This window comes from Micrasema longulum, unplaced genomic scaffold, assembly GCF_059751315.1.
Source record: "Micrasema longulum isolate JH-2025_06_02 unplaced genomic scaffold, ASM5975131v1 h1tg000034l, whole genome shotgun sequence".
NCBI classification, from domain to species: Eukaryota; Metazoa; Arthropoda; class Insecta; order Trichoptera; family Brachycentridae; genus Micrasema; species Micrasema longulum.
In genome coordinates, this window is record NW_028277241.1 from 473,035 (window position 1) to 497,843 (window position 24,809).

General features: G+C 35.4%; 3 protein-coding genes across 3 annotated transcripts; all 3 read left to right on the forward strand.

The window, feature by feature from the left end:
- The first annotated feature begins 5,999 nt into the window (after positions 1-5,999).
- On the forward strand, positions 6,000-11,537 carry Surf6 (Surfeit locus protein 6). Its single transcript, XM_088224770.1, has 4 exons — positions 6,000-6,207; positions 6,313-6,696; positions 8,050-8,258; positions 11,281-11,537. Exons 1-4 carry the CDS (start codon positions 6,090-6,092, stop codon positions 11,449-11,451), a joined length of 882 nt encoding a protein of 293 aa, XP_088080896.1. The 5' UTR covers positions 6,000-6,089; the 3' UTR covers positions 11,452-11,537.
- Positions 11,538-12,430: 893 nt separating this feature from the next.
- Positions 12,431-14,195, forward strand: LOC148285450 (uncharacterized). The gene has a single exon (XM_088224783.1). The coding sequence runs from the start codon at positions 12,599-12,601 to the stop codon at positions 14,006-14,008; it is 1,410 nt and encodes a 469-aa protein (XP_088080909.1). The 5' UTR covers positions 12,431-12,598; the 3' UTR covers positions 14,009-14,195.
- A 1,326-nt stretch (positions 14,196-15,521) lies between these two features.
- Positions 15,522-18,122, forward strand: LOC148285451 (uncharacterized). The gene has a single exon (XM_088224999.1). It carries the CDS (start codon positions 15,666-15,668, stop codon positions 17,058-17,060), a length of 1,395 nt encoding a protein of 464 aa, XP_088081125.1. The 5' UTR covers positions 15,522-15,665; the 3' UTR covers positions 17,061-18,122.
- Positions 18,123-24,809: the final 6,687 nt, after the last annotated feature.

Below are 24,809 nucleotides of genomic sequence, written 5' to 3' on the forward strand. Positions count from 1 at the left end.
GCGAACTCACCAACCGGGACAATATACTGAAGAGAACTTGACGTCACAGGCAGAGTAATTTAAAAATCATAACTCTGAAAATACGACACAAAAATATTTAAAAAACCACTGAACTTCCTTCCTTATATACAACTATTGTGTACATTTGTTCGACCATCGGGTGGCTTCATCTCGAGTCATAGATTGTAAATATGCACCTCATTTTGCATTTCAAATTGGTGGCATAAAAAATAAAATTTGGTATTTAACTGTGTCTTTTTAGTGAAATTCCACGCTTATTCCATACTAAAATGGTACAAATTAAATTAAAATGCCTAACTAATCTTTGATTTATTGAGCCCGTGTGTAAATAATAATTAAGTTATTATCTGATAGTTTTAGGTAATGTAATACATAATAATTACATATAAATAATATAAAATTCTTCCGGATATTCGTCGAACTTTTCGATTAAACCCAACTACAGAAACTGATTGAATTATTTATCGAAGAAATATATCACATTTTGACACTAATGAGGTTTAATTGATTTTTAAAAATTGTTCAAATACGATATGAAATTTCATATTTACAATCTTTTAATTTTTCATCCTTGCATCGGTTCGTCTCTCTATTTTAATATTTGTAATCTTCAGTAATGAAATGATCTGTTTTTATATGTTTTAAGTAATAATTATTTCTAGTATAAATTAACTTATGAAACAGTGGTTCCAAATATTTAAAATCAAATATATTACAGGAAATAAATCAAATGTTATCAATTTAATAAAAATAGAAAATTCTAATTCGATAGAGCGGACAATTAATGATTTTTTCAACCAACCATTTTTGCATTGCAACATTTTATATATACATAATTGGAATCACTGTTGTTTGATCTGAAACTAATATTATTATGTTGCATTTATTATTGTAAATTTTCTATTTATTTCACCAATCATTAAAAAAACATACATCATATGTAAACTCAAATGATGGATTCTTTTTATTGCGTATCAACCATTTATTTTCTAGATAAATTTCTTGAAGTTAAAACTTCAAATTTAAAATCATTAAAATAATATTGCAGGGTCTTTACAACCAGGTGACTTTAAAATCAGCATTTATGAGTTACCAGTGGTTGTTTTTAGTGAATAACACATTCTTGAATGCTACAAATATAGACACGAGTCATGCATCAAAATATCATAATATGATTTGAATCAATCACTACTTGTCTATTTGTAGCTTTCATGGAGGAAGTGCGTAGCTCAAAAATGCTCATTTTGAAGTTATCCAGTTGTAGTAATTACCCCAGGATATAATATGATATATATTTATTAAATAAGTATCTCAAATAACATGATAATCGCCTAAACAATTTCCTACGTGCATATTACGGCATGTTACATTTCCTCTTCTCAGTCGTTTGCTCTTGGGAGAGCAGTCGTCACATTGGCAGGAGGGAAGCACGTCATTAAGATCCGCCTCCATCCGCTTTTTCTTCAGCGCTTCTGTCACTAAGTCTGTCCATCTTGTTGGACCTTTTCTGCGAGATCGAGTTCCCTCTACTCGTTCTCTTGTCCCCAATTTTTCTATATTATCTCTTCGCCTCTGAACGTGGTCGAATTACCCGAGAAAACAGATTTGCACAGTGGAAAGATACGCTGTTCAATACCCAATTCTTGGATTATAGAAGCATTAGTCCTATGGGCGGTACGTGGTATTCGCAACATTCTATGCCAGCATATTTCAAATGCTTCTACTTTTATTCTCTCAAATTCTATGTTCCTGCGGCATATAAGAATTTAGGAAGAGTGAGATAAATGTCGTTACTTTTCAAGGAATAACTTTTAATCGAGTTGATACAATGTGCGTTATTAGAAGAATCCAATAGATCACCGTTTTCGTAATTATTACATATTACTGATCAATCATTTGTTTACAATATTTTTTGCAAAATTTCATCTATTTATTACTGTTAACATAAAACATAAGTTCCGAGATATATTACAATTTAAAAACACCAATAGTATCTTTTATATTATGTCTATTTTTTTATGAGTCTTTTCACATTTAAATAATGTACGTAGTTTTTAATTTTATTATTGCTTGAAATGGTGTTATAATTTTACAAAATCGAGTGCTTAATAAAGTTGAAATCAAATGATTTTTGAGACTAGACAATAAAGTGCTAGAGAGCTCTGCTACTAGAAAATTCTTCTCTTTTAAATAAAATTTAGCGTCATTTACATTTTAACACTGCGTATCTTATTAAGGACAAGTTTTCGGGAGAAGAAATCCCAAGTTTGACGATAAAAAATTGTACAGTTTAAAAAAAGGGTCAAATCATCTTGAGAAGTTTAAATTCTCTAAATTACTAAGAAAAAGTAAACACGAGATATGCGGTGTTATTAACATTAAGGTGGCTTTATATTTGACATCAATCTTTTAATGTATTCAGATGTCGAGAATAATGAAAATATTTAGAAAAATGTTTGAATTTTTGTTAACATAATATTATAGAAGCATATTATGCAAACGTAATTCTCAGTTTTAATTTTTAAAATGTAAGAATATGGTTATTTCCCCTCTAATTTTAGTATTATGTTTCTTTCAAGTTTATTTATTCTTCAGTGAAAAGACTCTAAATGTTTGTCAGTATAAAATACTAGCCGATACTCGGTTACTAAGGAAGTTAGTGCTTTGTATCACGTAGTATTTGTTCCCGGCAAACTGTTCCTCTGCAACGCTGAGATTTCTTGTAATATAGCTCAACTTACCTTAAAGCATCCCCCTTCTACATACTTTTTAGTATTAGTGATTCTTTTTAAGTGTAGGTTAAGTATTCCTTTCGACAATAAGTATTATGTTTATTAATTCGAATAAATAAAAACAGTTTTTAAATCAAATATTGTTTATTATATGGATGAGTAATATGGAAATAAAGAATAAAGTACTCTTAATTTTATTACGTGTTTTTATTTATTGGTTTGAGTGCAAGTAATATCCTATATCTATATGTAATAGTGATGGCTCGGCCTGTAACGCAACAAGACTAAAAATAAGTGTGTCCAAAACTAAGCAAAACTGAAGAATTATGCCCCTAAAATGGGAATGAAGGAAATAGAAAGAGTGCATTCAATATCTGGGAAGCTGGCTCAAAGATTAGTGGAATCACTCTCAAGGAGGTTAAAGTTAAGATAGAGATGGCAAGGAACTGCTTTTTCAAAATGCGTGATCTTATAATAGAGACTTCAACCACAATCTGTGCATGCAAGTTAAGCGATGCTATATCTCTATAGAGTCAAATGCTAGATTCTCACCTGAGCTACCACAAAGAGAATTGAACTATTTGAATTGTGGTTCTACATCCATGGGTAGACAGAGTTTTCAACGAAGAAGTATTAAGATGCATAAAAAAGATAGGGAAATAATAAATACAATTATTTACCTAGTGTACTTTGGATATTTTATGTAGGGAGAGATACTCCTAATAGTCGGTATTATATTACATAGAAAAGTTTAAGAAAAACTCAGTGTGAGAAGAAGGCTTATCGTGGTTACACTATAAGCTCAAATCCTTATTTTAAATGGCTGCAGACAAAATAAAAAAAATGTCATGAATCATCAAGCACCTCCACTGTGGCACCACAAGAAGAAGAAGAAGAAGTTATGGATTTCCTAGTAAATATTTAAAAAAAAAATATTTTAACAAAATTTTTGGATGCACGGAATGGTCTGTCACAAGAAATAGTTATGGCACCATCTTTTTCATACATTCAAAAACAAATTGGACGTATATTTAGGAAATGAAATAAGCTTTCCTGAAGAAAAGATAGGGACATATTGGCTCAGAGCTGGCTGCCCCTAATTTAACATTAAAATAATGGATATTTAACTACAATTTAACACACTGGGCATTTACAGGATCTATCTTATCGCTGCTTCTCAAAGAGCTCTTCCCTAAAAAAATTGGCAAAATCTAGAACTTATTGGCAAATTTTAAAAATTATTACCATTATTAGTAAAGGTTTCAGATTTTTTAATTCACAAAAATCAATAGATGTAATCAAATATTTAAATGTGAAAATGGTGAATATTACAGATGATAACATAAAAAATCAACCAATTTCAGGTCATGAGCTCAGAAAATCTCTATAATTGGCGTAAGTATAGCCCACAGACTAGCTCGCCAATACATGACAGATGACAGCAAACATAACCATAGACAAACATAGCAGTTGAGCTCTCAGAAGTAAAGCAACGTGAATGCAACAATGCTTGAACTACATGACAGTAATATTCTAATAATAAATAATATTATTTGGCCATACGGAACTTTAAAGCACACCTTGGTTTAATTACTAATAGTATTTTATCGGTTAGGTAGGTGTATTTAAAAAAAAATGTTGCGTACCTGAAAAAAGCCCAAATAATTATGTTTTTGTAAATGATGTCATGGCTTAGCCGAAATACTGTTATAAAAAAGAAGAAGTTTTTGTTGATTGACGTTAGCAGGCGCTACCCAGGGGCGACTTTGTGACGTGAGAAATTATTTAAAAAAAGAGATTCATGGCGTAGCCGAAATATTGTTATAAAAACGAGGATGTTTTTGTTGATTGACGTTAGCAGGCGCTACCCAGGGGCGACTTTGTGACGTGAGAAATTATTTAAAAAAAGAGATTCATGGCGTAGCCGAAATACTGTTATAAAAACGAGGACGTTTTTGTTGATTGACGTTAGCAGGCGCTACCCAGGGGCGACTTTGTGACGTGAGAAATTATTTAAAAAAAGAGATTCATGGCGTAGCCGAAATATTGTTATAAAAACGAGGATGTTTTTGTTGATTGACGTTAGCAGGCGCTACCCAGGGGCGACTTTGTGACGTGAGAAATTATTTTTAAAAAGAGATTCATGGCGTAGCCGAAATATTGTGATATAAACGAGGATGTTTTTGTTGATTGACGTTAGCAGGCGCTACCCAGGGGCGATTTCATGACATGATGAAATTATTAATTTAAATATTTTTTTTCATCTTACATAGCGTAGCCGAGATAAGAAATTGCGTGATGTTTCGAAATTTAACCGTGTAGGTAGCCCGCCTAGTTAAAATATTATTTTTGTATTTGTATAACTCCTGTTTTATAATGTTTATGTATTTATCGATATAAGAATTAAACTAAATATAGTTTTTACTTTTAATCGCTATCCGTTTTTTAAATTATGTTTGTAACACTCAATAATATTTATTTTTCAAGTATTCAATGTTATTTTTGCATTTAAATTAATATTGTTAATATAAAGCGTATTTTTATTTATTCGAATTTACTAGACTGTTTTTATTACAAAAAATAAAAATGCATATTTCTCTATGTATTTTTCTGTTATAAACAATCTATTAAAATAATACACATCAAATTTCCATTGTCTGTTGATTTGATTTGCAATCTTTTTTTTTTCGATGGTTAAAACTCTAGGAAATTCAAAGACAATAATTTTTTTACTGTCATATATTGGCGAGCTCACACGCTATACATAGCCCCTATAATTATATGGTCTAAAGAAATTCTCCATCTTTTTTGAAATATCTATTAAGTTTTTTAAGTTCTATTGAGGTGAGAAATTTTCATAATTTTTCTGTAAATTGGTAAAAGAAATCTGAAATGAATCTGCACCCCAGTGCATAGGAAACTCTAAAGGTAAACCAAATATAGCACATCTCGATCGTCTGTTGCATGAAAGTAAAGTAATCAGTGATTAGGTTTACGTTTTAAGTGTAAGTCCAGAGACAGTTAAACATTGTAGAATAAAACCACCTTTCAAATCAATATTTCATGACGAACTTACCAGGAATAGAATCCAGGATCCAGGACCTTAAAACATGGTAGGTGAATGCACGAAGGGGATTTATTTCCGTTCGATTTCCTTTTTCAGGATTCTATAAAAAAAAAAAACTAATTTTGATCTAACGTGCCCCAGAAATCGTTTATGTCTATGCCTTTTTAGTCTAAAAGCACGTAGTTTGTGGTACGCTTTGACAGGTACTATATTTTTTCAAATATTCATGTTATCCATGTGTTCACAGTAAACATTCCCGTCAAGTCAAAATGCAAATCAAAATGGAACGAAAAAAAAAGTTTAACCGACAGGAAATTAGAAACAGGCTTGAAAAGGAGAGTAAATTTATAGGAAATCTTTTAGGTATCTCTTCGATACCATCGCACGGTAAGCCAAATAGAACTAACCTCTAAACTTTGTATTTTCGATATGAACGATTCGCGACAAATGTTTATCATAATTATTGCGTTTTATGTTTTGTGTCGGTTTTAGACTTCGAGGAAGCGCAGGATGACGTTTTCGTGGGTCACAAGAAACCTTCGAAAGAGGAGGCTAAAGACATACAGAGAGCTCGCAGTTTCCAAGAATTGAGTAATCGGCTGATTAAACTGAAGGGAACGGCCGACTTCTCCCTGAAAACCAAACTAATGAAGAAAAGTCTGGCGAAGCGGCTCAAGAAGAAGACCGGGAAGGAGGAAAGGCGGCAGAAGAAAAAGATGTCCAGGATAGAGAAGAAGGCGTCGGGAGGGGTGAAGAGGGAGCACGCGGAGGTGGCGCCCCCCAGGGCGGTTGTGAAGCCCACCAAGCCGGTATTCAACAGTCAGGGCAAGATGGTGTTCTCTAAGTTTGATTTCTCAGAATCGGGAGTAACGGAGAGTAAGTGCCTTGTTATTTTCATTATTAATTTAAGTACTTCAGTAGCTCAATCACAAATAACCATCGACGTGCTAATAAGCGACGTGATAACAATTTCTCACCATAGTGAACACCTAATATTAAATGGCAAAATATTTACATTTCGCGATGTATAATCCTGTTGCAAAATCACATATTCGAATTTCACTGGTGTAAATATGTAAAATATTCCAAAACTGGTATATTTATATATTTATTTATTATTTATCATGGTATTTATTGCATTTAGCCGGCGGTTGGCAAGCCAAATGTCAAGAAAAGCAGTCGCCATAGTAATTGTAATTCAATTTTCACTTTTTTGTATTAGATACTCCTTACTATTTTGCAAATGCAATATAATGTATTACTTTTTATAGTAAATGTCGATTTTTCGCCAATGAACTGTATTTATTTACGAGGAAAACAAATCAACACGAGCGTTGACTTAGAGATTACACACGCGTTGACTTATTGATTTATTTATTAAAAGAAAACAACAGCCATTACAACAAAAAAAATATTTACAAATAAACCAAAATTATAGGCCAATTATAGTTTTCTATGCATTTCCAAATACAATGTCAAAAAAAGAAGAAAAATAAAACGTACATTGAAATAGCCACTCCGCACCATTCCACACGTAAAAAATAAATAAAATATTACAATAATAATGAAAAAATAAAAAAAGTTTTTTGTTTACTCGGACTTAAAAATCCTTTCGCCGGCGGATCCATACGGAGTAATACGGAGCTATCAGTTCTCCCTTCTTTCTTCTTTTAAACAGGAGAAAATAATAACAATATTAAAGTGTACAAAAAAAAAAAAATTAGGTAGGTACAGTTAGATTAAATTTTAATTATTATTTTTAATTAGGGTTCTAGCATTTTCTTTATATTTGTTTAAAGTGAAAATATATATATCTATTTCAGCAAAAAACGTGTTATAATTATTTAAAATTCTGAGCAAAGATGCGTTCTTATTATTATTTGTGCTTGAAATACGAACATGAAATAATTGTAGCAGCCGAGTTGTACGTTGAGGAATATGAATTTTAATTTTCTCAAGCAGTTGAGGGCAATCTAAATTGTTATTGCATATTTTGTACAGGAAAACGGTATCATTGATGATTCTTCTAGATTGTAAGGTATCGATTTTGTGATGTCCTGCAGATGACTTAAGCATGTTCATTATTGTTCATTGTGATCGCTCAAATGCTTAGGACATTTTTAAGCACGTCGATAGTTATTTGTGTTTGAGCTACTGTACAGATAACCCTATTGTAGAAGAAAACTTTCTTTCAAACAAGCTAAATATTGACGAGGTATTTTATTTCAGTCAAGAAAAAGGGTGAGAAAGATCCGAGGCGGATTCTGGAGATGCTGCAGAAGCAGAAGGAGTCGGTGCAGGAGTTGCGCGAGGCCGGCCAGCTGGACAAAGCCACGGCGCTTATGGAGAAGATCACCTGGAAGAATGCTCTCGCCAAGGTAGAGGGACAGAAGGTCAAGGATAACCCGCTGCTGCTTAAGAAAACTGTCAAGAAACAGGTATGACACTAACAAAATTACTTTCCGTCAATGGATGTATTTTTTTCAACAATATTTTTAGGTATCCGAGTGATTTTTGTTATTTATTTATGTAACTTGTGGGACTCGAAATCGTGAGACCGGAAATCAATGTCCCCTGTCATCTGACCTATCATCCTAAGGACTGTATAGAAATTGAATCACACATTTCCTGTAGGCAAACAATAAATTTATTTATTTTATTTATGGACATTGCCCATTTATACAGCTCATAGGAATAAATATTACGGTATAAGAACAGTTAAAAACATTAAAAAATAAGAAAAGAAGCATTGACAAACATAAGGGACATTGTGACGAGATCTGGACTATTTATTTAGTGCTCGTTTAAATCAATGTAAACTTAAACCAAAAAAGTCCAGATGATCTTGTCTAGAATTAACAATACGACAAAGACGGGTCATTGGAGAATAAAGGCAATCGTTTGTTCTATGCTGATCGGTGAACAGTATTTCATTGTTTCTCAGCCTACTAAATAACTCAATATATTACAACAGAGATGAAGAACATTTTAGAGAGGGGGATATAGAAGTCTAGGTATTCACAGGGCATTTAAGTTTGTATATACATATGTCCGCCTGGTGGTGTAGTGGTCAGCGCGTTTGCCTACCGTGCAAGAGGTCTCGGGTTCGATTCCCGTCATGGTTGACACGAAATATTTATTCAAAAAGGTGTTTTGACACTAGAATATTTCATAGTCCCTGGACTGGCACCTGAAGCGTAAGACTGATCATCTTACCCTCATGTAACAAAAAATATCAAGATACGCTGCAATTAGTGTACCAATGCAGTGCCGTGTGGAAAGTGAATGATGATGATGATGCATATATTGTTACATACAGCCGTTTTTAAATTGATAATGAGCAAGTTTTTTTTATTTTTTTTTTATTTGTTAATAGACTATTAAACTAAGATATTTTTTTTTTTTAAGTTTTCTGTTTCTGAATTAACTCCGCGTGGTGACGTCAGAGGTTCTCCTTTGCTTATTCTCAATCAGTTCTGCCATTGGTCCATTGACAGCAAGCAAACCGGAAATCTTCCGTAACTCTCTTATCATCGGTTGCTACTACTACTACCATCACGCCATTTCTCCGTAGGGGTAGGAAGAGAGAATGGACCGCCACAAACGTCTGTTCTGGCAAATATTCCTAGCTTCTTCCACATTCATAGATGCCCTTCGGTTCTGTCTGCTTTTGACATGACCAGACATAAGATTTTGGTTTATCTGATCATGCCACGTCGTCCTCGTCTGACATTACCGTTCATTTTTGCCATATATACTTGTTTCACCATTCTTTCATTGTCCATTCGTTCTACATGATCTTGATTCATATTAACCAGTGACGTCGTTCAAAGTAGTTAGTTTTTATCTAAATATTTTTTTTTACATTTTCCGGAAACTTTGCAGTACAGTTTAATGCTCCAATTTTTACCGCATGCAAGGAAACATTTATTGTATCCAATTTTCCGTAGGGCTGAAGTTCCTCATTGTAAAAAAAGAAAGAAGTGTATATCTTTAAACATGCATATTAAAAAAAAATATATATTTTAATTAAAGTATTTATTTACATTACATTACATATTTTATTGGTACAAAATATTCCCAATCAACAAAAGTGCTGGTATGAGGGATTACTATAATGTATAAGTCTTTTGAAAGTGAATTGTAAAACTATATTGCTGTATACACAAAACTGGTTCTTTTTCTGTTAGTCCTACGTTGTTCACAAGCTACATTATTTGACATTCTTGTTTTTATAAAGCAGTGTTTCCCACCGTGGGGCATACGCCCCACCAGTGGGGCATAACATCTTAGAGGTGGGGCACCACGCTTCAGAGATGAGACACGTCGGCATTCCACATATAGATGGGAATACTCATTGGTCATACAAAAAAATACCTGAGATGTACAAAATTGAGATATACGCCAAATTGTACTCAAAATAGAATAAAACCCGTTACAATTTCAATAATTATCTGGAAACACAGAAAGTGTGCAGGATGTAGGAATAATGGCATAGATTTGCGAAGAAACAAACACAAAATATTCTAATATTACTTTGCATGAAAGAAAATTATTATTACCCTTTCCCTCATCTTATTTGGTGGAATGTGGTTTCAGCGCCATAAAAGATTTACTCGTTAAAAAACTAAATCGATTGGATATAACTAATAGAGGTATAGAGGGGACCTAAGACTGAAATTAACTAAGTTAGATCCGGAGATCAAATTTCTTTGTAGCAAGTGTAACTGAATTTAACAATGAATTAGGCATCGAGATATGTGTGTGTTTGTACTCAATTTCAATTGTCACTCGTGTTTTATTATTGTTTTTATTTTATTCTACTTAATTACATTTTCAATTTGTGTTTTGTAATCATTTCAGTTATAATGTATGTATTCTAATAGGTTTTATTTCATTTCATTAGGGGTTTATACGTTTACAAACAGATTAAAATATGAATTGAAAATTTACCTGCTGTTTACTTAAAAAAGATGCCGGTGGGGCATCTGACTTTTGAAAAGACTACGGTGGGGCATGGCATAAAAAAGGCTTGGAAACACTATTCTAGAGTGTATATTGTAGTTAAATTTTTATTTAATATTCGTCTTTATTTTATTATTTTTCATCTTAAATATCATCTTTACCTTTTTTCTGTGTAAATTAATTAATCTAAATTGAACATTTTAGTTATTTTGTATAAATTTGTAGTTCTAGTATATTTATCAAAATTAAATGTTGCTTTAAGTGCCTTGTTCATCGTTCCTTTTAACTATGTCTTGCATTTGTATACTACCCTCCATATACAAAGTGTGAAAGTATAAAAGCATTGTATATCATTAATTTTGTTATTTTATCAAAAACTTCTGTTCTCCTTATCACTCCAATAGTTGAATCTAGTTTTTTCTATAACCGCTTTGATATAATAAATTACACACAATGCACAATTTACTTTAACTATCATATTATTTTGATTCTCAGGAGCAAAAGAAGAAACAGAGCGCCAAGAAGTGGGACCAGAGGTTACAAGGAGTACAGAAATCCAAGGAAGATCGCCAGAAGAAACGCACCACGAACATACAAAACAGGAATCAGGAAAAGAAAAAGAAGGTTCTCAAAAAAGCCGTAAAAAAGGGCCGAATGATTCCCTGAACACGTAGTTCTAAAATTGATGCACTTGTAAATAAGAGACTTTGAAATAAGATTTGTATTTTAAGAAATAAATACTTTTATGATAACATAATGTTTTTTTTTTCTTACATATTTCTGCTTTCCTGCATCCTCTCCAATGTAGAGCATGTGGACATCACAAGACGCCTCCAGGAGACCGTATCGCTAGCCAGAACTCATTGCGCTTCCCTTAGTTCCGCCAAATAAAGCCGAAAGACATGGTCTTTCAGAAAAGCGGGAGTCCGCAGGTGTGAGGAAAAGGTAACTTGGGTTGAAGGCTCTCCTGAGGCATCTGCTGCACATGTCCAAGCCAGCCAACCGCCGCACCCTCAAAATAGAAGCTATAGGAGGCTGCTGCGTTTGTTCTCGGACTTCGTTCTACTTGTTCTCAATAATCACTCTTGCCGCAGTAAAATCAGCTGTCCCATCCGGTGAATGGCCATGATCTCAATCAATTCTCCAACTTTTTAAATTTATTTTTCCTTTCTTTTCAATTATATTTTACTTTCTTTCCTTCTTTTGTTCACAATCACATAAAATAATATTAAAATTATTATTACCTGGACGTATTTTTGACTCGATGCCTACTCTCAGGTGAAAATTCTGGGAAATAGAATAGAGTGGAGAAAAAAAAATCGCCTCATCAGTATGAGTTAGCGCTACAGTTAGCATTTGGCATGTTTGTCCACCATATGAGGTTCTGGGTACGATTCCTGGGCGAATCAACATGAAATATATGTTTATTTTAGTTTAGTTTAAAACTCCAATATTTCACTATCTCTGGTATGGCACCTGAAGAGTTAGACTAATCACCTTACCTTATACATACATAAAGTGCCCTATGCATTATCGGGTGACAATAAGTGTTTGATGGTGATGATAAAGAATTTTAGTAATAAAAATTTTCTAAACGCAACCCGGTAATTTTGTCTATGGTTATCAATCGACAATTATTATCTGTCAAAATTCCTGCTACCTGTCACATGTCATAATATTACTTTAGTAAACGTTTAAGTTTACAAAAAGAATATCTTGATACTAATATATGTACAGGAAATCACAAATAACTAGGTAGAACAACAGATATAACAAATCAACCTATATTAATAAGTTGCTAGGAAATAAAAAAATGGATAACGAATCTAAATTATCTGATAATTTTTTGAACAAATGTGAAAAATTTGATCAGGTATGTCGTGTTTGTCTGACAGAAAATACAGAGCATTCAAAATGTGTTTTCGATGTCAACGAATCGAGCTGTATTGCCTCCATGCTGATGTTGTGCACGCGAGTGCAGATAGCCTGCCAGGATGGCTTGCCCGATATCATCTGCTCTCAGTGCTTCGGGGACTTGGAAGCTGCCAACAGCTTCCGGCTTCGGTGCGAACTCTCCGACTCCCTTCTGAGAAAGCTATGCAGTGATACTGGTCAGAGAAATGCGCCAGAACCAGAAGAAAATATACCAGAGATTCTTAATAGTGTTGTGAAGGAAGAAGTGGCTTGCGAGCAGTGGATTAAATCTGAGGTAGAAAACGACAGAGATAGTGATTTACAGTATGATCCGTTGATTGAGAATATCTCAGATCCTAAGCCGAAAATTCAACGTCTGAAAAATTCACAGACTTTATATAAATACAAAAAAAAAATAAAAACAAGTGATGGACTTAGATCTACAAAACGAGCGAAGCAAGAAAACAAGTGTTTTGTTTGTAAAATATGCAAAAAACCTTTGAGTACTAACTATTCTTTAGAACACCATATGCATTCCGCTCACGGTAGAGACAAAACTTTAGATTTTGCAAATATAACAGGTTACGGGAAGAATAAACTATTCCATTGTACCGAGTGTCCGTACACGGCGCCTCGTAGGCAGTATCTACTGTACCATTCCAGGACCCACACGGGAGAGAGGCCGTACAAGTGTGACGAGTGCGAGGCGTGCTTCACGCAGCCCGGGGGCCTGTCCACGCACAAGAGGCTCCACAGCGACAAGATGTACTTCACGTGTCCGGAGTGCGGGAAGCAGTTCAAGCTCAAGTACGTTCTGGAGCGCCACCGACTCGTCCACAGCGACGGGACTCACTTTTGCAAAATCTGCTCCAAGGCCCTGAAAACAAAACGAACCCTAGAAACTCACATGAAACGCCACCTGAACATCCGCGACTATAACTGCGAACAGTGCGGCCGGACATTTATATCCGTTGTCGATCTAATCAACCACGCCAAGCTTCACGACGATACCAAACGGTTCGAGTGCCACATTTGCGCTTACAAAGCCAAACAGAAACGACTGTTGATCATACACATGCGGCATCACACGGGCGAAAAGAAATTCAAATGCGACCACTGCGAATATTTAGCTTACGATAAGTGCTCTTTAAAGAAACACTTGATCAAACATTCCCAGGAGAGAAATTACTCTTGCCCAGTTTGCGCTCAAACATTTCTTCATAGTGTGCATGTCAACAGACACATGATGCGGATACACAAAACTAAATACAAAGTGGGGGACCATACAGATAATAGAATTATAAAATGATCATTTAAGTCAAAACCCATTTTTCATATTATGACAGATTAAGTTGAATGAAAATTCCCATTCTTTAACATGTGATATCAAAATGAATTAAATTGTTTATTTGGGAAAAAGACTATGTATTGTATTATTTTCATGTATAATAATTATAGTAAATTTGGATAACAATAAAAAACGTTCCTCCCTCTCATTTACTGCTTTCCCCATTCTCATTACAGAAATCATAATTAAAATAAGCTAATCAGAAAAATATATAAGTATAGAAGAGTAATTTACTGTCCAGATTTTTGAGAATGATATGGATGGCGGCCTCCGTGGTGTAATGGTTAAGACTCTTGACACACACGGAAGGTTCCGGGTTCGATTCCCGGTGAGGACACAAAAAATAAATGTTATTTTTCTCAAGTCTGGGTGTTCTGTGATGTAATTTACCACTGTAATTAGGTCTCCTGGCCTGTTGTGTGCATAGAAAAAATAAATGAAATGAAATGTCTACGGTTGAAATTTGAAATTCATAAGAATTACTGAAGAATTAAGAAGTAATTGATAAGAAATTAAGAAGAAATAAATTTGAAATTAAGAAGTACTGGATACACTTCATTTTGTTTTTTTATTTTTTAAATAGTAAATATGTTCTTGGTAACATCTTTTCTTATTAACACATGACATGTGTGCCACGCCATGTCATTTTATTTAAATCAGAAGATTATTATTATTATTATGGCGCCATTTTCGTAATATAATACCTCAAGGGTGCTTTACAAAGTGATTATATAAAGATATAAATTTAATTTTAACTTTTTAATTAAAGAAAAATAATGTACTTTGTCACCACATGCTAAAAATTTATTTAAATGATTTAGAGAACAAGTATATATTTAGTAGCTAGATATTTAATGCTTGAATAGGATTCATGTAGGAACATTTTCAAAGATTTTTGTCTGCACATAATAATGGACTTTGTCCGTAAATAAATAAATAAATAAATATGCTTTTCTTCTTCTTGCGGTGCCTTATCAGGTTCCCCCGGCATGGCGATCACTACAGCGAAAGCATCTCGATCCTGCGCTATTTCGCAGCCAGGACAACTGCTTATTGGATGTATTTGCCATAGTGACTCCTGGGAAAAGATGACCAGAGTGGTTTCCCGTTGCCTTCTCTGGTGGATTTTTCTGTCGGGGTTACCTTCCCTTAGCTGGTTGGTTCTGGTTTGAAGGCTATACTCTATTTTAGTTTAATCGATTTTATTCTTGGGACATGTTTTCATTAATAAAAAATGTTGAGTTGATCTTAGCAAATTTTTGTCCGTTACTAATTTAAGCAGATACGTTAGTCATAATAATAATTGATGATTATTATTCAATTTTTTTTTATCGATTATTTTAAAGACCCGTTAGTTATCGGTATAATCCATAAACATAATAATCGATAGCGGCATCACTAGTTCATTCTAAAACAATCGGTTATGAAATTATTGTCTATGAATAAAAATTCAATGACAGATGTCAAAATCCTGGTGGAATTGTCAGACAGGTGTCAAATGAAATGTAGACTATTTACATATTATTTTATTTCTAACAAGTTCATTTGACCAAAATAAATTTGAGAAACTTATTCATATTTTATAACTGATTAATGTTTTGATTCATTTTACGTTACAATGAATAGCGAAGTAGAGCTTACAGATCTTTTACTAAACAAAACTGAAAAAATTGATCAGATATGTCGAGTTTGCCTGTCCGAAAATACAGAGCAATCTAAATGTGTCTTCGACGAGAATGGATCTAGTTGTATCGCGTCTGTGCTCATGTTGTGCGCGCGAGTGCAGATAGCCTGCCAGGATGGCTTGCCCGACATCATCTGCGTTCAGTGCTTAGGGGACCTGGAGGCTGCTAACAACTTCAGGCTTCGGTGCGAACTCTCCGACTCGCTTCTGAGGAAGTATAGCAAGGCTATCCGGAGCAGCCCCAAGCGACCAGACCGAAGTGTAAAGGCAGAAGTGCCGGAGGAATGGATCAAACTGGAGTTAAAAGATGATGACAGTGATGATCCTTTAATTCAGAATTCATTGTTTGCTGCGAAAGCTTTAAATAACATTAACATTTCTACTCAAGATGAGCAATCTTTAAATGAGTCAGATTCTATACTAAATAATGATGATTTAGAATGTAATACGGATTGTAGTGATGATAAATTGTCGGAAGTTAAATCGAAGCCTTTTGTTTGTAATATTTGTGGCAAGCCTCTATGTAGTAAAAAATCTCTCGAGAATCATTTGCACAAGATGCATAGCGAAAACAAGACGATTAAACATGGAAAAATTACGGGGTACGGAAAGGGGAGGAAATTCCACTGCTCCGAGTGTTCTTACTCAACGCCCCGACGGTCAGACTTCATTTACCACTGCAGAATTCATACGGGGGAAAAGCCGTACAAGTGTGATAAATGCCAAGCCTGCTTCTCCCAATCCGGGTCGCTGTCCTCTCATAAAAGGGCTCACAGCGATCAGATGGATTTCACTTGCCAAATATGCGGAAAACAGTTCAGGCAGAGATACACGCTGGAGCGACACAAACGGATTCACAACGACACGCGGTACCCGTGCGAAATATGCAGCAAGGGCCTGACGAGCCGGCAGAACCTCGCCGTCCACATGAAGCGCCATCTCAACATCCGCGAGTTCAGCTGCGAACAGTGCGGGCGCACCTTCGTGTCGGCGGTCGATCTCTTGAACCACGCGAGAAAACACGTCGACGTCAAACGGTTCGAGTGCCACATTTGCGGGCTCAAGATCAAGACGAAGAGAGGCGTGGTCACCCACGTGCGGAGACACACGGGAGAAAAAACCGCGAAATGTGACCTGTGCGACTATTCCACTTTCAATATTTACTCGCTGAAAACTCACATGAAGAAGCATACCCGAGAAAAGAATTACTCTTGTCCCGTTTGTGATATCAAATTTATACACAGCACCAGTGTCAATAAACATATGAGAAGAATACACAAAATAGAATATAAGTTCAATGATCACATAGATAGGCGAGTTATTAAGTAATGAAATAAAAATAAAAAAGACTCGGATTATGTGCAACAATTCCTGTCCTGACCCTTGTCAGCCTCTCTATAATAATGGACAGAGGATCGAGAAAGTTGACAGCTTTAACTACTTGGGAGTTCACATAACTGAGGATGGAAGCATGCACAGAGAGCTCGTAACCCGCCTAGGAATTGCTGGAGCAGCTTTTAACATGATGCGTGTTGTCTGGAACTCTAGTCTATACTCGGTCAAAATGAAATGCCGATTAATCAACATATTGTATGTATAATGCCAGTACTCCTATATGGGTTCGAATCTTGGCACCTTACCAAAGCTCAGAACACAAAACTTCTTGGTTTTGAGAGTAAGTACTTGAGGAGAATATTAGGTAAAAGGTGGTTCAATTTTATAACTAACATTCCGAAAACGGACGCAGCAGCCTCCTATTACGAGCGTCTTGAGGATGCCGCGGCGGACCTGGCTTGGACGCGTGCTGCGCATGCCTCAGGAGAGCCTAAACCCAAGTTGCCTTTAAAACCTGCGGGTTCGTGCTGTCCCGGAAGGCCGTCGACGACGATCTTTCGACTTTATTCGGCGGAACTAAGAGGTACTGGGTCTCCTGGAGGCAACTGGTGATGTCCACATGCTCCACTTAGGAACCTATGTGGAAAAGAAGAAGAAACTAAAAGTCTTCTTATTTCTTAATACCACCCCAGAACATGCCTTTAAATTTGCATGCTACTCTTATCGCAAATGAGAACTTTTACATATTAATTCCCAGAGCATAGCTAGGAAAATGGCAAAATATTTTTGGTAGGATCTCTGTCAAGGACTGTTTGGTGTTGCTGACAAGGTGTTGTTTTATGTGAATAACTTTTGTTTGGCGTATACTTTATTCACAAATGAAACTGCATTCTGAAAACCCCCATGCGTAGTTTTATATTAGTAACAAGTTAGTATTCATTATAGTGAAGTGAGAAATATTAATAGGTGTTCAGTTCGACATTTCAGATTTTGTCCTGACCACTTCAATGCAAAAATCATCCATGAGTTTAATAAAGGGAGAATCTTTGTAAATTGTAATATTCTTTCTAAACATTTTACTACCTACCGCCATATTTTTTAATTGCATAATATTCTGAGGATGTTCGAGCTATGTGGATAAGTACTGTATTATTTCCCGGGTAATTACTACACTAGGTAACTTTAATCAGCATTTTGTGAGTAACCAGTTTTTTTAGTGAAAAACACATTTTTTTATTATTATTATTATAGACAACTTATATAACGCCATTTTTGTAATATAATACCTCAAGGGAACTTTATAAAGTGATTATATAAAGATGTAAATTTAATTTTAACTTTTTTAATTTAAGAAAAACAATGTACTTTGTCACCACATACATGCTAAGGATTTATTCAATGATTTAGAGAGTGGGTTTTAAGTTTCTTCCGAAACATCACTACAGTTTCACACCTCTGCTGGGAGAGCATTCCATGCCGTAGGGCCTGCGACCGCAAATGCGCGTTCGCCGAATTTAGTGCGCTGTTTGCGTAGAGTTATAATAACTTTTCCTTTCCACGTAGACGTAGCTGATCTAAGCGTAAGACGTCCGTCAGCTAGTTCATTTGGAATGCAGAGTTCCCTTAGATATTCCGGAGCAGAGTTTTGCAGTGACTTATACATAAGCCAGCAGAGTTTGTATTCCACCCTCTGTGGAAAACGTAGCCAGTGTAATTCCCGAAGTAGTGGAGTGATATGACTGAACTTAGATATTCCAAAAATAAGTCTCGCTGCGGCATTCAATAGACTGTAGGCGAGTCATTTTATTCATTGGTAGACCTGCGTATATCCTCCACGAATGCTACAGATTTTAATGAATCACAACTTGCCTATTAGTATTGGAGGAAGATACAAATATGTTTTTAGTGGGTAACTCAAATATACAGAAATGAAACATCTAGGTACTGACAGGGACGCGAGGAGCTAATAAAGGAGGGAGAGGTTTATATAACGGGGATATTGTAAGTAATGAAGGATTTTAAAATATAATATTATTAATAAATGTTTTTTCCAATTTTATTTGTTTGTATTTCTAGATTTTTTAAGCCATTCATTATTTGGTATATTTTATATTTTTATTTTACAGTAACACGCAAGTTTTATTTTAAGGTTTTACAAAGGAAATTAAAGTGGGTCTATCAATATTTACAAAGTTCAATGTGAACAACAATATCTGTACCTCAGAGCCAGACGGATGCAAATCCAGAATTTGATGAAATGAGATTTCGATTTTCATGTCCAGTTTATGACCATGTCCATTGATTTTGAATAAATGCACGTCTTATAATAAAATAACTTTATAACGTCTTATAACAATGAAAATAATAAGAAATACTCAAATACAAATTAATGTTATAAATTATAAAAAATCACTTTGAGAAAGTAGATTCTTTAGGCTTGTGTTGAACATTTGACGTTTGGATTTGCATCCGTCTGCCTCTGAGGTACGGATATAAACAATCATTATTTAGACATGACAGTATTTAAAAAATATTTTAAAGTATTTTTTCATTTATTTTACATGCCCCTTTTCTCTGTGAGCACCTCACTTTTCATTAATTTACTCGCACATTATTTTTATTATCTTCATAGTTATAAAAGTTGTTATTTAAATAAATAAATGCATATACATACACACTCATAAATGTATACATTTATTTTTATTTCACGTTTTACACAACACTTGTTTTTAAATATGAATAACTCACTGGGCACAATCCGTGTAAAGGCATTCATTTACATGATTTAATATAGTACTTATGGTTTCTAAAAAATATACATAAAATAATACATATTCATACTTAAATCCACACAGATATACATAAATAATAGTAAGAAAATAATATTATTAGTACTGGTTATGCCACATCGACTCTATGTGCACACATCTATATATATATAGCACATTTGCTAGGGTGAGGCGTTCAGATTTATTTGGTACCTACAGGGCCCTGGTTAAGATGTTGCATTTGCCTACTGTGGGTACCGATTATTGTTCCAGCGTCATAATAACAACAGAACTGGGCGTGTGTACATGTGATTTTTATACTCTCACCGCGATTGCAAAGAAGATATTTTGCAATCAATAACTATAAATCCACTGTGTTGTGTAATTCGTCAAGTGCCCCTGCTTCCTGACCACAAGATCGGATCTGATCCTGACTGCCGCGACAGAAGTACCAGACAATAAAGGTGCCAGAACCCAGAATAAGGTAGGAATTGCAGTCATTGTATTTAGGGTTCTGTAGCTAAGTAAATAAAGGATAACGCATCCCGCGAACCAGCAATTCGAGCGTGCATCTGCTAACGGGCAAGTGGCGTGATCAAGTACAGCTCACATATTTTACTACTGTGCAGACATTAGCTCAAGTAACAAGCTACTGTTGTAGGCACTTTTACATCGGTAAGTTCCCGATGGCCCAACATCCGCACAAATGCCAAATATATATGACATATATTCATCGAGACTCGACCATCCCTCACAAATCTGTTTGAACCTATACTCGACTAATTAACAACCTCTCACAATTGACATCAGTTTTGTCACCAAGGCGATAACAAACACTTCTCACATATATAAAATATGTTCTGGATGACGAACGGCACTACATAATACTAAAGTTTTACCTACCATTAAAACTCTTATAATGTTGCCTTCGTCATCCAGAACATATTTAATTACTGCTTGGTGAGATTAGAATTGACAAAAAATTGTGCATGACGCCAACTGCCGGTGACAAAACAAGCGACCAATCACAGAGCATATAGATGATGTCATCCCAGTGTTGACAATATAAGGAGAATGGAAGCTAATTTAGACCACTATAGACAAGAATCGAAATGTTGTCTCTCACATATATAAAATGGATGACGAACGGCACTACATAATATCATTACAGCAAAATAATACTCCTGTTTTTTATTTTGTAAAGCTCTAGGGTCCACCGAAACCAACTCCCCAAGCTGCGATTGTGCTTTGTCTATAATGTTCGGATCATTAGTTTGTTCAAAAATGGACATTAAATGATTAGGCAAGCTATGAACAATATCTTCTTTAGAGACAGGGCTGTCTAAAGTAAATATGCTACCCGGGTTGTCACCATAGTCTGAAAATATACTCACCTTTTTTCATTTTGATTTTCTCTATCGAAGTTCAAGTTTACAGGAATCTCCGGTACATTTTTTCGTCAGCAAATGTAACCATCGAGTCAACAGCCGTATTTTGAGTGGGTTCACTGACGATATTTGTTTCAAAACATTGTTCCTAAACCTGATCATTGTTAATGGAAGGAATCTCGCTTAGAGATGAGAGATATATCATTAACCGATATGTAAGACCACAAAAATCGACACTCCATAAAACTGTACCGACTGTCGTTAGTGAAATAAGCCGTGGATTGAAGAAGCACCCCGGCAAAATAGAGCACAGCAGGACCTTAATGATCTGCTCAATTTTGGATTCACAACACAATTCGAAAAAGCTGCGGCAGATTCAGCAAAACAACTAGTGATCGAGCTTGCTAGAGCTGAAATGAATCAATCAATTTGAACGGAAGCAGACCCGGTTGATCCACCACCAGCCCGAGTTAACCCCAGCAGTTTGTCAATATGGGATGACATAGATTCTATAATAAATGAGATCTAACCTATCATTTCACCCCAAGCCAACGCCATTGCAGAAATGAAAAAATATCTAGATGATAAAATGCTAGATAGAAAAGATGGAAACCCCAACGAGTGGTAGTACAACCACCAATTTGTGTACCCAACCCTGACCAAAGTGTTTAAAGCCAACTGCTGTGTCTTGGCTACATCAGTACCGTGAGAAACGCATGTTCTCTAAGGCTGGCCAAAAAATTTCGGACCGGAGAACAAGGCTTGGGTCGAGTAAAGTCCAAAATTAATGTTTTTGAATGTTAAAATGAATTTTTTAAAATAAATAAATATGCCACACATTCGACTAGTTTTTCAAATTACCTAGATAAATATTTTAACTAAAGTTAATCTTTATTATTTACTCGTATGTAGGTATCGTTCGCAGCGTTCACACCCCGCTCTGCCACAACTTGGTTCCCATTTTCTAATAGTGAGTTATTACAACTCATTGAAAATGGCCCTAAAATTGAAATATTCGGGTAAATCATAAGAATATTTATATATTTATTAAAAAGATATATATATATAAGATTCTATGGCATTTCTTAAACAGTTTTTTGCTTTATTCCTAAAATGCCGTCGCATTATTGTAGAGTGTCTACATCGAAACAATATGTAGAACCGATAATAGAAGACAAAAGCCGACTTTATAGATTATACACCATGGACTGTGAAAAAGCTGAGAAGCCCTCTTAGTAGCCGGACCATATGCAGAGTATTTGATGAGCTGAACCTGAGCCTATTTACACCAAAAAAAGATCAGTGTGACACTTGCGGTTCATACAAAGCAGGCAACATAACCGAGGATAAATATAACGCACATATTAAAAAGAAAGACATGCCCAGCATTGAAAAAGTAAAAGATAAACAACAAGCTCAACAATCCGATGACGTACGTCATGTCTTCACCCATGACTTACAAGCTGTCAAGTTGTGTCCTCAGTTACAGGCCGGTGCGCTGTATTTCAAAACAAAACTATGCGTACACAATTTTATGATGTACAATCTAGCAACCAAAGATGGTTACTGATTTGACGAAATTAATGCTGGCCTCACTGCTTCTTCGCTCATTCATGTATCATACACGTACTAAGGACTTTAGAGCAAAGATATATACCGTTTATTCTTTATGCTGATGGCTGTATGGCACAGAATAGGAATTTTTACCTTGCAAATGCACCTTTACAACTAGCAATTGAGAAAAACGTTGTCATCGAACAAAAAATTTTGGAAAAAGGCCACACTCAGATGGAGTGCGACGCAATGCACAGCTCCATTGAACAGAAGACAAAAAATAAAGAGATCTTCTTACCTCTCAATATGCGTCGTTCAATCGAATATTAGACCTATAACTTTTTTGACGACTACACTGACAAAACTAAATTAATTTATGACTCTACGGCCAGGTCGCAGTACCGATGATCCGACTGTCACAGATCTAAGAGTGCTACGGTACAACCCCAATGGCGTAATCAAATATAAATTAAACTTTGATGCAGAGTATCATGAGTTGCCATGCGGCGCAACTCGACGCAGAATGCTAACTGTGACTGAAAACTTACCCAGCAGGGCAAAGCTCTATCAAAGCGCGCTAAAAATTCCTGAAAGTAAATGGAAACATTTACAGGAATCGAAACCCATTATTCCTTTCGACTGTCACAACTACTACGATTCTCTACCTCATTTTACCTAGATACACTGGGGGGCAAATTCAGAGCGCAAAAAAAGGTGTACATAATGTCCGGATAAGCGTTGTATTGTTTTTAAAATATCCATTCTGATTTGGTCCAACAGTAAAATATGATGTATTGTGGTGTACCTAAGTTAAGTTTATTTTGGAAGTTATTTTGTTTGGAAGACAGATTCATCAAAAAAGTTTTGAAAAGTGTAAACATGTTACGTGTAAGTTTAGTTTATTTTGTTTGTTACTACGTTGAGTTATTTCATTCTTAATTTTAAATACTCACATAAATAAAAACTACATACCTACAGAAATTCGTGGTAATGTCTCTCCTAACCTAACCCTAATTTAAATGCTCAAGTCTGTTTAAGAAACATGACGTAAGTCGGAGCTATTTTTTATGAACAGTACGGAAATCACAAAAATACTTTATACGAGGCATATCCAGAAAGTAAGAGTACGGTTTGGCTCTCGTGCTGTGAGAATTTATTTTCCAAAAGTTGGCAGAACTGATTGGTAGTGGGGGGTCTCCCGAACACAACGAGCACCGGCGACCCTCGTTAGTACTAAAACTTGCCTCGTAGTGCTCGTTTCTGAGAAAGATGTCAATAAGAAATCCCGCCAAGAGCAGCACAAATTGAATCGGGTCGCTAGTGCTCGCGAGTTTCTCGAGCAATTTGAATTGGAAGGTGAGGATTTTCTGAGCTCCATTGTGAATGGTGATGAAACATGGGTGGCTCATTACACCCCTTCGACAAAAAGACAGTCATCACAGTGGCGGCACACTAGTTCCCCATCTGCCAAAAAATTTAAAATCTCAATTTTGGACAAAAAAATCATTGCATCCGTGTTTTGGGACCGAAATGGATTAATTTTGATTGATTTTTAGCCTCGGGGGAAGAAGATTACTGCAGCACGATTCTGTGAGGCTCTACAAAAGCTCAAAGGAGCAATTCAAAACAAACGGAGGGGAATGTTGACAAAGGGAGTGTGTTTGTTGCACGACAACGCCCGCCGGCGTACGGCTGACGCCACCAAGGCGCGCTTGAACTCGTTTGGTTGGGACATTTTGAACCACCCTGCTGCATAATCCCCTGACTCAGCACCTTCAGATTGTCATCTTTTCACCTTCCTGAAGACTCACATAGGTGGGAAAAAATTATAACCGATGAGGTGAAACAAGAGGTCTTGAAGTGGACGAAGGAGACAGCGGGAGAGTTCTATGAGGAGGGCATAAAAAAGCTTACAACCGGCATAGACCGCGAAGGCGACTACGTAGAAAAATAATCGATACATATACAATGTACCGTAATTATTTTTTTCCGGATATGCCTCGTATTTTTAAAATAAAATCATTCCTAATTCT